Below are 13,669 nucleotides of genomic sequence, written 5' to 3' on the forward strand. Positions count from 1 at the left end.
CTTCATATTCATGAAGCAGATGTGAGGAAGCAGTTTAAGAACCTGAATGCTCGGAAAGCTCCCGGCCCAGACGGTGTGTCTCCTGCCACCCTCAGACACTGTGCAAACGAGCTGGCCCCAGTGTTTTCTGGCATTTTCAACTCCTCACTGCAGGCATGTCATGTGCCTGCCTGCTTCAAGTCCTCCACCATAATCCCTGTCCCCAAGAAACCTAGGATCACTGGACTAAATGACTACAGACCCGTGGCTCTGACATCTGTGGTCATGAAGTCTTTTGCGCGCCTAGTTCTCTCCCATCTCAGGACCCTCACGGCCCCCCTCCTGGACCCCCTGCAGTTTGCATATAGAGCCAACAGGTCTGTAGACGACGCCATCAACATGGCCCTACACTTCATCCTGCAGCATCTGGACTCCCCAGGAACCTACGCCAGGATCCTGTTTGTGGACTTCAGCTCTGCCTTCAACACCATCCTTCCAGACCATCTCCGAGACAAGCTTTCCCAGATGAATGTGCCTGATCCCATCTGCCGGTGGATCACTGACTTCCTGACGGACAGGAAGCAGCATGTGAGGCTGGGAAAGAATGTCTCGGACTCCCGGACCATCAGCACCAGCTCCCCTCAGGGCTGTGTTCTTTCTCCTCTGCTCTTCTCCCTGTACACCAACTGCTGCACCTCCACCCACCAGTCTGTCAAGCTAATCAAGTTTGCAGATGACACCACCGTTATTGGACTCATCTCGGACGGGGACGAGTCTGCCTACAGGAGGGAGGTTGAACGTCTGGTGTCCTGGTGCAGCCACAACAACCTGGTGCTGAATGCCCAGAAGACAGTGGAGATTATTGTGGACTTCAGGAAGCACACAGCCCCACTCCCCCCCATCATCCTGACTGACACCCCCATCACCTCTGTGGACTCATTCCGCTTCCTGGGTACCACCATCACCCAGGACCTGAAGTGGGAGCCCACCATCACCTCCGTCATCAAGAAAGCCCAGCAGAGGATGTACTTCCTGAGGCAGCTGAAGAAATTCAACCTGCCAACACGGACGATGATGCAATTCTACACTGCAATCATCGAGTCCATCCTCACCTCCTCCATCACCGTGTGGTACGCTGGAGCCACTATCAGGGACAAACAGAGACTGCAGCGTGTTGTGCGCTCTGCTGAGAAGGTGATTGGCTGCAGACTCCCATCTTTGCAGGACCTGTACACCTCCAGGACATTGCGGCGTGCAGCTCGGATCTCAGCTGACCCTTCTCACCCTGGACACAGTCTGTTTGACCTGCTCCCCTCAGGCAGGAGGCTCCGGTCCATTCGCACCAGAACCTCTCGCCATAAGAACAGTTTCTTCCCCTCTGCTGTTGGACACATGAACAATAACCATATGACTGTTCCCACCACTAACACATGACCCTACGCTGTGTTCACTGCATCATTCCATGTTTGGCACTGATCACCACCTGCACTCATGTATATATCTTTCAACGTAGCACTCTTAATTCTTATTCTCATGTATATATCTCATGTATATCTCATGCACATATCTTCCCACGTAGCACTTTTAATTCTTATCCCTACTTTTATTTTTTTCCATGTCTATTTAAGTGCTATTTATGACACTATGTTTGCACTGAAGCACCGCAGCAATTTCCTAATGTTGTAAACCTGCTCAACATTTGGCAATAAACCCCATTCTGATTCTGATTCTGATTCTGATTCTGAAAAACTTTTTTGTAACAAAATATCGATTCCTGCTGTCCCTGTATCGATACATTATTAGCAAACAAAATATCCCGATACTACACAGTATCGATTTTCCCCCCACCCGTATTCCACACCACTGAAGTTTCAGCATTTTTACAAACCAGTTCTGGTTCATCGTTTCATTCAATGATCCACTTTCGCCCTTCTCATTCTCCGTCGCCGCCATGTTCATATGAAAACAAAGGCACTGCGCATGCGCGTTTTACCCATATTCTATCACGATATTTTATTTTCTCATCGTTGCCCAACATTATACTGGTGTTACTGTGAACAGTATGATATGGCCAAAAAAATCCATAAATCCAAAATACTCCCCAAAAAAGGGCACACACAGCTTGGCCCAGATGTGGCTCACATCTGCAAGTTTTACAAAGACTGCAAGGTCCTCATGGTGATGTGATCTGCCTGACACATCATGTCTGTTAGAAATATTGGGGTAGCTCTCTGGGGTGGCTGTGGCTCAGGTGGTAGAGCAGATCAGCTACTGACTGGAAGGTTGGTGGTTCGATCCTTGGCTTCCCAGGTCTGCATGCCAAGTATCCTTGGGCAAGAACCTAAAACTAACCCCAAGTTGCTCTCCGATGCATCGGAGTGTGAATGTGTGTGAATGCTTAGAGTACAGAAGGAAGTGCTTGTATGAGTGGGTGAATGAGGTCTGTTGTATAGATTGTATAGAGCGCTTTGAGTACTCCGGAAGAGTAGAAAAGCGCTATATAAGAATCAGTGCATTTACTAGAGCAGGGCGATATGACCAAAAATATTTATCACCATATACATTTGAAAATTTGCGATAACGATATAACTGACGATATAATTGACACTAGACAAAATACTTTACAACTCCTCAACTTTATTAGTGCAAAAATAAAAAATCAATGTATTTTCACTTAAACAAGCAGCTGTTTTTTATCTGCATTAAAGTTATATAAAAATGTAACAGTGCAAATTCCTTGCTGACAGTTTCACCAAAAGGCGTTTCCAGTGGAAACTGGCCGACATATCCTCAGCATAACCATGTATAATATCCACAAAACTTAAAAAGAGGTTATACACACACAATACGGTAATATTATGTTGAAGCACAGTACGTATCACTCCGCGAGGCTCCGCCTACGACAGCCGTAATGCTCCGACAATCCATCAAGCGGTGCGGCTTCGTAGCTCAGCAAAGTCGTACTGAAACATTTGACAGATTTTCGAGCGCCGTGCACATAAAATCGTTTCGAGGTCAGTAAACACAACCAGAGTTCATACATAAGGCACACGGGATTATAAGGGGCGCTATCGACTTTCAGGAAAATCAAAGGATTGATTTTAAGTGTGCCGTATTTTCCAAACAACACGGTAATAACGACGGCCCGCTAGCATGCGCTACCAAAAATAGTGCTTTGTTGTGTATCTGACGGACGAAAGCTAAACCAGTTCCACACCACTGAAGCTGCAGCATTTTTACAAACCAGTTCTGGTTCATCTGTTTCATTCAACGATCCGCTTTCGCTCTTCTCATTCTGCATCGCCACCATGTGCGTATGTAAACAAAGGCACTGCGCATGCGCGTTTTACCCATATTCTATCGCGATATTTCATTTTCCTATCGTTGCCCAACATTACACCGGTATTACCGTGAACGGTATGATATAGCCCCGCCCTAGCATTTACCATTTACTCTCATAATGACTATGAGGTTTGTTGAATTTCTCAGGTTAACCCTGATCATGTGTTGCTAACCTGGAATTCAAACGTGAGGCCAAGCAGTGTTGCTGCCTTGCTCATGTGAGAGAATTGAACCGTGTTCCTTAAATTTAGAGCTGCATTTGGAACAAACAGACACAAAGTGTTCCTCCGTGCTTCCTTCCTTTCTTGGTGTGTCGATGACTCGTATAGCTTACGTCAGGATAAGCTGCAGTATGGGGATTTATGGGAATGTTGTCATTATGACCATATAGGGTGCTGGGTCTGGTTTCAGGAGGAAGAGACACTGAAAAGCAGAAATAACGTGTTTCTGCATTGAAGGAATCGTATTTCGAGCAGTAGTTTTTACATCCAAGTCCCTCAGAGTGGAACAAACACCTGTCTGTAATCATTACTGATCACCTGCGGGTGCTTCGCCTCGACTCCGTTTCCCTTCTTTCTGAACACCCAGCCCTCCCTTCATGTCACTCTTGGTTTTACATATTAGGCTTAAAAGCATGTTGGAGGTGAGGGTTGTGGGTCATTGCAATAATGTGTCTTAATGTGAAAGTCTTTGGAAGCCTCTGGAAAGAAAGCTGTGCTGGTTTGTTTGAAGTCTCTTGTCAACTTTGAATAAAGCCACCTCTCAGATAGCCGCCGGAGGACGAGGAGCAGGACGGCTTTTTCTGTCTTCCTGTTGCCAGTTGGTACACACTTCCTCTTCCTGCGTCTTTCTTCATTATGTCTGTTGCTTACTTCCTCTTTTTCAGACTGCTCATCTTCTTCCCTTCTGTCTGTTTCTCCTTTTGTCTTGTGTTTCTAGCACTCCGGCCATCTTTGCTTCATCGATGCGTACGTCTGTGGGCTTTTATCAGACGATGCTGCTTCATCAGCCTGTTAAAGGTCATATTCACTCAGAGAACCGCAGCAGTGATTCAAGATACAAGAACTTTATTGTCAGTACAACAGTATACACAGTATGCAGCGTACCGAAATACCCCCCCCCCCCCCCCCCATGGTGCATTTATAAGAATATAAAAGATAAATCTCCAAGAGATATAAATCTAGGCATTACAAAAAATAGTAACTTATAAAATAAAAAGGTACTATTACTAACTATACAATACTAACTGTACAATAAACAAAGGACAGAGGCAATACGAAGTGGATTGTGCAGCAGGTATTGAACACTTCCAAAAAAAAAAAAAAAAAAAAAAAAAAAAGAACACAATAACTGGAAGATGATGATGGAGACAGATTGGACAGTACATGAAGCAGATGTGGGACTGACAGAGAAACTTGTGATAAGCCGACATTACCCAAGATGACGATCAAAGTGACTCTGTGTTACCCAACATGTAAGCGAGGAAACTGCTAAAGAAAAAACAAGTGGCTTTAAAGAGTTCCATCTCCTCTCCGTTCATAAATAGACACACAAACATCGTGTAGTTCTTCACATGATAAAATACACATGGAGTCAGCCTGTGACTCATCGTGGTGCCTCCTTAATGTGAGGTCAGAGGTTTGATCCCTGTTCCTTCGTCCTGGATGCTGTCCTTGGACAAACCCCTGAACACAGAGGTTTCCTGTGTGCTGGTGTGTCAGGGTGTGAATATAGAAACGCTAACAGCAGTGAGGGTCCGTTTACAGCCTTTATCTCCCCTAGCCTTAACCCTAATCTCCCCCATTGTCAGCTTTTCCTATTGAAAGTGATAAAGAGTGGTGGCATGATGGCTGACCACTGATTCTAACTTCTTCCTTCCAGAGTTGGAGAAAAAGCATTTTCAGAACCAGAAATTTCAGTTACTCGTTTTTTTCTGTCCATGTGTTACAGTGGAAACATCCTCAGCTCCACCTCTGATGGTGGGTGAAGTTCTCGTCTTTACGGAGACTTTGCATGAAATCACGGTGCACAAAAACTTAACTGTGTTTGCCTGAATGGTTCATTAACTGGAATCTGATGAACTGGATTAAAATGTGACTGTTTAGTACAGGTGTCATTGCTCCCTCTGCTGCTTTCTTGGTCATATGGTTTTACACTCGCCACACTCACGTCCTCCAAATGTTTACAACTAATTGAATGCATCAGGAGCTCGTTCATCTCTGCTGTTCGATGTTCGAGGTTTAACCCTTTATTGACGATGGGCCCGCTGACAGGCCCATTTTACAAGCGCTCTTTAAACGACGGTAACTCCGTCATCGTTTATGCTAGAGAGAAAATGTGGACGCTTACTGAAAGACGAGAAAACTTTATGGTGCATCTTTAGAAAGCACGAGCAACCGATGGTCCAATCACATGTAAGAATTGATGATGCATGGGTGTGAAGAAGTGGCAACGCCCCAAAAAAGGCCTGCAGATTTAAAAAAACTGAGTGGCTTAGGCTCAAAAACTTCATTGTACATATTTAGTATAGTTCATTTTTAGAGTTGATGTGTTACATTTTGTTTCTGTGGAATATCAGTTTCCACTTAACTATAAATCTGAAAACACAGAGTCTGTTTTTTATTTTCGTCCACTGTAAACTGTTGTTGCGTTGTCACAACAATACAGTGATGTAAAATGACTGACAGATATTTAAAGCTGGGGTTATTCTGAAAAAAGGGGCAAAAGCATGCACTTATAGTGTGATTTCTGCCCCTATTACAGCCAAAATGACCAAATACGTCCAGGCGGCCTAATGATGCTTGGTCAGTAAGAGCAGCAGATTAGAGGTGATGATGTCATCTGGTCCTCACAGCGCCCAGAAAACACGGCAACGTGTCAATCGTTTAAATATAAAGTTCATTAAGAATCTTTCAGTGTCCTTTTCACACTTTTGCACACACACACTCACTGTGGTTTTTTTCTCTCCTTCGTGTGTGTGTGTGTGTGTGTGTGTGTGTGTGTGGACACCTTGTGAATAAATCTGCCTCTTGGTGGATTTGTTGGTGCTGTTTGATGTTGCATTTGTGAACATCTCCATGTGTTTGGACTGTATGTGCTTTTGTGCATTTCGCTGTGTGTGTGTGTGTGTAAAGCAGAGGTCCGAGGCTGAAGAGAGGATGACATGCGTGTGCCCGGCCTGCTAACACCGCTGACGACGCACGCTCTAACCGACCGGCCGCTCTCTCGACATGGCGGATGTTCTGGTAAAGCCCTCTGACTGTGTGTCCTCTCTGTGTCCGTCTGTCCGTGTGCCACACAAACACGTCCTCTTCTAGCAGTAATGAAGTCACATCACCATCAGCAGTGTGAGAGTTGTCCTCGCGCACCACACAATCATTTCTTTATGGACTCTGCAGCAGCAGACCAGGGAAGGTGCTGTCATGTTGTAACATGCACGAGAGCTGAAACTGGATGTAATGTGACGCTCATCTCGGACCAGAAGCACGTAAAGGGTTTTGTCTGTAATGTGTTGAGAAGAACAAGGGCACAGGCCAAGCGAGCAGCTGGGCTGTGACAGCTGGGCTGATGTTGTGATGAGCTGTGGGGATTTAGCCTCAGGGATGTGGTCAGGTTGGTTTTCCTGTGAAAGAGAGAAACTTTGACAAGTCGAGACTGGACTGATTCCAGAGATGAACAAGTTCAAGAATGTAAACACTGCTTTTAGCAGCTTTTTCCTCCTTTTCCTGCCTCGGTGGTGTGAAGAGGTCCGTGCAGTCCTCGTGGCAGGGTTAGTTGTGTGTGTGTGTGGACGCCAGGTCTGATTCATCAAGTTTCAGAGAGAAACCAAGAACCCCTGTGTGTCACAATACCTCTGATTCTGCTTCCTGCCCCCCACCCTTCGTCTCTTCCTCCTTTACGGGAGTGAAGGCGTGCTGATTGATGGAGGCGTCGTGGCTGTTAGCGAGCGGCTGAAAGGAAGGAGAAAGGACTAGTTTGTCGATCGTTCGCCGCTGAATCGTCCCGTCTCTGGTGAGTTGTGTGGCTGAATGCTTTCTGTGTGCTTTAGCGTGCTGCCGTGGGCACTCCTGTCACCTTAAAGACGATGGATGCAGGTACGGCGTGAGTCACGCCATGCTGTCGATACTGTTGATTATCGACCGAACTGAAGGTTCATATCTAAGATTTGAAAAATGATTTCTGATCTGTGGGTGTTCGAGGAAAGGCAAAGGTCTTTAGTGGAAAATGCATCATGGTCAACTGTATTTCTCAGTTCCTGAAAAGCTGAACAGTCTGGGAAATGCTGATTTTCATGTGTTGGCTTGTAAACAACAATGAAAGGGCCCAGCAGACTTTCAAGTTGAATATTTGAAAGCTGCAGAGGCGGCAGACATTCTGTATTTAAATAAGAAGTACAGATAGTAGTTTTGAAAATACTCCAGTAAATGTCGAAGTACTAAATAAACTCTTTGAAGAAGTACAGAGTAAGAAATGAAAGAGTAGCTCCCTGGAGGACGTCTGACAGCTGCGCACACATAACTCAACCTTGTGGTATAAAAATGAGAATATAAACCTACTTGAGATTAATTTTCATTGCAATAAATGCAGTCAGCCTGAATCACTGAAGCAGAACATGAGCAGCTGCCTACATGTTGGCGCCGGGAGCGGGCCAACAATAACCTGAACTATGCTCAATACAAATCTGCCCCAACTGTAAAGAGCAGTAAATTATCTCATTTTGATTATAAAGCATGTTCTGCTAGAATAAAGATGTAAAATTGTGGAGTAAGTCATAAACAGGGAAATGTTTAACACATAACTAAGAAATGCTTAATAGTTGTTTTTCAAATGTAAGCAAAGGCAGTAAGGGCTTGTGTGTGTACACGGCAGCATGAACTCGGTTGGATTTACCTGCACGTGTAAAATGTTGTCCTGTTGCTGCGCTTACAGAAACGCTGTCTCTGACTTGAAAAACTTTACTTTATGCTCCTCCCACTCCCTGCTTCTCAGCTTGATGCTGACATCTCCCCTCGGTGAGGGGTTAGGTCCGAAACAAACCACATTAACCCCTGACTTCAGTTGTGCCTCTTTCATCTCTTTTTATGCGATGTACCCCGGTGATTTATACACGAGTAGGATTGCCTCATGTGTTACAGTTTACGCTCATGTCGGTTAAAAAATAACTACTCAATTAAAGTACAGCTCCTAAAAGTTGTACATAAGTATAGTAATAAGGTATTTATACTTTATTTTTCCCACCTGTGCCGGGCTGTGGAGATTTCCATCTTAAATGTTTCCCTTCAGGTTGGTTTTATATTCTGAGTGGGGGTAATACAGGCAGGTCTTCCCTCAGAGTGTGTTTGCTCCTGAGCCTGAATGTGGTCTTTGGACCGTTAATAACACCTTAATACTATTAGTGGTACCCGTCTGAGGACCCTGAGGAAGAGCACTGAAGCCGCTGCTTTTGTTGGGCTCCCATTTAGTTCTGTATATGATTTTTTAAATCTCTAATATATATATGAGTAATAATCCATGTTAAAATCAGTCACTACAATAGAATTGAATGGCCCTTTATTGTCATTGTACATGTACAACAGTATGGTGGCTACTCCATGCTGACTGAGCAGCAGTAAAAATCATAGAAATAGTAAATAAATCAGGAGTAAACAGGAAAGTAGTGTTAACAGTCCGAATGGCCCGGGGAAGAAGCTGTTAGTGAGTCTGGAGGAATAGTGACCCTCTGTGCAGCCTGTCTGACCCCTGAGTACCAAACACCAGGCAGGAGGAGAGCCTGAAGGCCAGCAGCAGCTCCTGCTCCAGGTTATTCTAAGTGCAGCCGCTGCTGGGCCTTCTTTACCAGGTGGTGGTGTTGTGGGTCCGGGTGAGCTTAGCGGGGTGGCCTCAAACAGAGCAAAAAAGACGTTGAGCTCCTCTGCGAGTTTGAGGCTGCTGTCAGGGGTTGGGGGACTCTGGCCTTTGTAGTTGATGAGGGTTTGCACACCTCTCCGCACCTGATGGGGGTTGCTGTCGGTGAGCAAGCCCCCTGTCTTCCTCCTGTACCTCCTCCCCAGGTTGGCTCTGGCAGTCGTGTATAAAGAACTGTCTCTCAGCCTTCGGCTGAGTTACGAGTTGTGATCAGAGCCTGGACTTCACTCGTCATGGGTTAGGAAAAACCTGGATGGTTTGGTGACTGTCACATTCTCTACAAGGCACTTACTGTAGAAAAGGACAGACTGAGTGAAGGTTTCCAGGTCCTGCAGTTCGAAGACGGATCAGTCTGTCAGATCAAGAGAACAACATCTGGCCTTGTTTTAATGACCCCGGTGCTTAGAGGAGTTTGTTTCCTGAGAGGGGGTGTATGCAGAGATAAGGAGCAGCGAGAGGGGGTCAGATTGTCCCATGTGGGGAGGAGCGTGGCTCTATTCCTGTACACATGGTCCAGTGTCCTGTCCCCGCTGCTAGGACAGTTAACATGCTGGTGGAATTTGCAGGGTAATGATTTCAAAAATGCCTTATTAAAGTCCCAGCAACAGCATGGATGTGCTCTGGGGTCTCTGCTTTCTGTTGATAGAAGTTGGAGGTGGATGAGACTTGAGCTAGCGTTGTAAACAATGGTAACTGTGGCTACCGTTAGCCCGTGAGGTAGATAAAAGCACCTGCACTGAATGGACTGAATGGAATCTCAGTGTGCAGTGACTGTCTGTGATTCCACTGTTGTTGTCCTGAAGCACATGAGCACAGAGCCCACCACCCCTTCCCTTACCAGAGTCTTTGTTGTGGTCCCGGAAACTCCTCTGTGGAATCAGGGATGTTTGGATGCATCCAGCATGCAGCTACAGTGAGTAGACAGCACTCAGGACAAAGCAGTTGTAGTAAATCTCTGATTGTAGCTCCTTTGTTGGCTACAGCCAACAAAGGAGCCACCCCTACCCATGAAGCCAGATAACACACACCAATGAGTTAAACTGCAGGAATGTCTTAAAGACATAAAGACCTGGATGGCCGCTAACTTTCTGCTTCTTCATTCAGATCAAACTGAGGTTATTGTACTCGGCCCTGAAAAGCTTAGAAATATGGTATCTAACCAGATTCTTACTCTGGATGGCATTACCTTGGCCTCCAGTAACACTGTGAGGAACCTTGGAGTCATTTTTGACCAGGACATGTCCTTCAACGCACATATTAAACAAATATGTAAGACTGCGTTCTTCCATTTGTGCATTTGTGTATTTATTACTTGTAAGCTTGACTACTGTCATTCATTATTATCGGAATGTCCTAAATATTGGCTTTTCTTCATTGGCTCTATAAAGCACCTTGAGGTGACTATTGTTGTGATTTGCTGCTAAAAAACTAAAACTGAATTGTAAAGATTAGAGCTGCTGCTCCTACTGAGAGAGTGTGCCGAAGTCTCCTGTGTGTTTCAAGTCCAGCTGGGAGGAGATCCCAGTGTGTCCAGGTAAAAACATGCATACAGACTGTCTTTTACTTCTTTCTGTAGCTGCTGCAGAAAGTGTTTGTTTCTTAAACTCTAAGTGTTTTATAGGATTCTGTCTGTTTGTTTCTTGGCCTGAAGCCCTTTCAGTCAATGCTAACATCCTTGTAGCCTTAAAATGGGCGTGTGGCAGCTTGCTTGGTTACGCTGTGTGTGTGCGCGCTCTGAGTGCACGTGCACGAGCATAAACGTGTGTATATTTCAAAATACTTCTCCTAATAAGGACAGGGGCTGAATCTTGAGTCTGATGCAGTTTGTTGAAGCTGAAAAACCTCAAATGTGTCACCTCAGAACGGTTCGGCTGATTTAGACACCGCTGACTGCGTTCGAGTGTGAGTGCTCGAAAAGGAAACTAAGCCTGTGTGTCCAACATGTCGGTACAGCTCCTTTCCTTTCTGCCCCAGGCTCAAGTCCACCGGTGCTGTCAGCCTGGTGTCATGATGAAACATAGAACTGTTCACACTCTACAGTCACCATGACTCAAACGTTTATTCCCCTTTTCTGCATTTATGTCTTTCATTGTATCACACTCCATGTCTTCATGTCCTTATAGCTCCATGTGTCCTTTGTCCACATGTCTGCTGTTTAAAAAACACAGTTTGAAAACAGAACAACACTAATCTGTTTTTGTCATTAGGACCTCTCCCTAACACACACATGCAGAGTGCTGCTGCTGATCAGATGGTGAAATTATGAAGCGCTAATCTCTCAGATTAATATTTGAAATTTACTTAATTATGTAAACACAGCTCTGTGCGTGTGTGTGTGTTTTTGTGCATGTGTGTGTGTGTGCCTGCGTCTGTGTTTGTGTGCGTGTTTGGAGCTGCTCAGTGCTGTCAGTCTCCTGCATGGTCTAGGAGATGTTGTCCAACAGGGATGACAGCTTAGCCACCATTCTCCTGTCACTCTCCACCTTCACTGGGTCCAGACTACAGCAGGGCAATATGGCCAAAAATATTTATCACAATATATATTTGAAAATTTGCGATAACGATATTACTGACGATATAATTGATGCGAGACAAAATACAATTCCACAACTTTACTAGCGCAAAAACCCATCCATTTATTTTCACTTAATCAAGCAGCTGTTTTTATGTGCATTAAAGCTATATAAAAATTGAACAGTGCAAATGGTAAATGGTAAATGGCCTGTATTTATATAGCGCTTTACTAGTCCCTAAGGACCCCAAAGCGCTTTACATATCCAGTCATCCACCCATTCACACACACATTCACACACTGGTGATGGCAAGCTACATTGTAGCCACAGCCACCCTGGGGCGCACTGACAGAGGCGAGGCTGCCGGACACTGGCGCCACCGGGCCCTCTGACCAAATGCAAATTCCTTGCTGAAGGTTTAACCAAAAGGCATTTCCAGTAGAAATGGGCTGACATATCCTGAGCATAACCATGTATAATATCCACCGAAGTTAAAAAGAGGTGCTTTGTGGAAGGGCCGATGGCGCGTCCACAAAGCAGCTCTTTCGATATGGCAACCTCGCTTCTGTCAGTCTGCCCCAGGGCAGCTGTGGCTACACCTGTAGCTGCCTCCACCAGTGTGTGAATGTGAGAGTGAATGAATAGTGGAATTGTAAAGTGCTTTGGGTGCCTAGAAAAGCGCTATATAAATGCAATCCATTATTATTATTATTATTATTATTATTATTAAACTGCAGTGTGCAAGAAGAAGAGCTGTACGTTTGAATTTTTTCAGAAATCTCTCAGTCAGAACATGCAATATCATGTTTAGGTAACTAGCAAAACTAGCGAGCTAACCACTAACTTCCTGCTAACTTCTAACTCCGTTAAATGTAATAAATCCTGTTTTCATGGATGCCTGGATGTTAAACTTAACTGTTACACCTGGTAAAGCAGCAACGCTGATCATTTTATTACAGATGAAAGAATTTAGACAGTTTTTAACTCTCAGTGATGCCGCAGTGTTCATTTGACTTTGGGACCTGAAGCATACAGAGTTTAGGACCCAGATTGCTTCCAGATTTACGAGCACCTTAGTCCGACAAATACGGCAATAACAACGGCCGCTTGCATGTTCTACAAAAAAATTTGCTTTGGTGTGTATCTGACGGACAAACACCAAACCAGTTCCACATCACTGAAGTTGCACCATTTTTACAAACCAGTTCTGGTTCATCTGTTTCATTAAATGATCCACTTTCCCCTTTCTCATTCTCCGTTGCCACCATGCTTTTTCGGCCATGTGCGTATGAAAACAAAGGCACTGCGCATGCGTGTTTTACTCATATTCTATCGCGATATTTTATTTTGTTATCGTTGCCCAACATTATACTGGTATTACCGGGAACGGTATGATATGGCCCAGCCCTAGTCCAGAGGGCATCCTAGAACAGAGCTGGACCTCCGGATCAGCCTGTTCAGTTCTCTTCCCCAGCACAGATGCTGCTGCCCTAGCAGACCGCACCTTAAAAGATGGCTGAGGCCACCACAGAGTCATAGAAGGTCTTCAGGAGTGGGCCCTTCACTCCAAACGACCTGAGTCTCCGCAGCAGGTACAGCCTGCTCTGCCCTTTCCTGTAGAGGGCGTCTGAGTTATGAGTCCAGTCCAGTTTATTGTTCAGATGAACACCAAGCTACCTGTAGCTGTCCACAGCCTTGATGTCCATACCTTGGATGTTCAGTGGTTGCAGTGGAGGATGTTTGTGCCTGCAGAAGTCTACCACCAGCTCCTTGGTTTTATTAGTGTTGATCTGGAGGCAGTTCAGCTTGCACCAGTCCACAAAGTCTTGGGTCAGTTCTCTGTACTCCCTGTCGTCCTCATCAGTGATGAGGCCGACTATTGCAGAGTCATCAGAGAACTTGTGCAGGAAGCACTGGGTGGAGTTGTGGGA

The 13,669-nt window shown here is 45.2% G+C and overlaps 1 protein-coding gene across 7 annotated transcripts in view; it reads left to right on the forward strand.

Annotated features, from left to right (window-relative positions):
• rgs19 (regulator of G protein signaling 19) overlaps positions 1–13,669 on the forward strand; it is a 46,067-nt gene that overhangs the window by 14,012 nt on the left and 18,386 nt on the right. For 2 of the 7 annotated variants that reach the window (XM_082520059.1, XM_082520062.1), the window contains exon 2: positions 6,456–6,566. The exons of 2 other annotated variants lie outside the window; for them this stretch is intronic. In XM_082520059.1, coding sequence (XP_082376185.1) covers positions 6,485–6,566 — 82 coding nt within the window. In that variant the 5' untranslated portion in view covers positions 6,456–6,484. 3 more of the 7 variants (XM_082520060.1, XM_082520063.1, XM_082520064.1) reach the window with 2 other exon arrangements.

The sequence above is a fragment of the Aulonocara stuartgranti genome (genome assembly GCF_965226115.1).
Source record: "Aulonocara stuartgranti genome assembly, chromosome: 20".
Lineage (NCBI taxonomy): Eukaryota > Metazoa > Chordata > Actinopteri > Cichliformes > Cichlidae > Aulonocara > Aulonocara stuartgranti.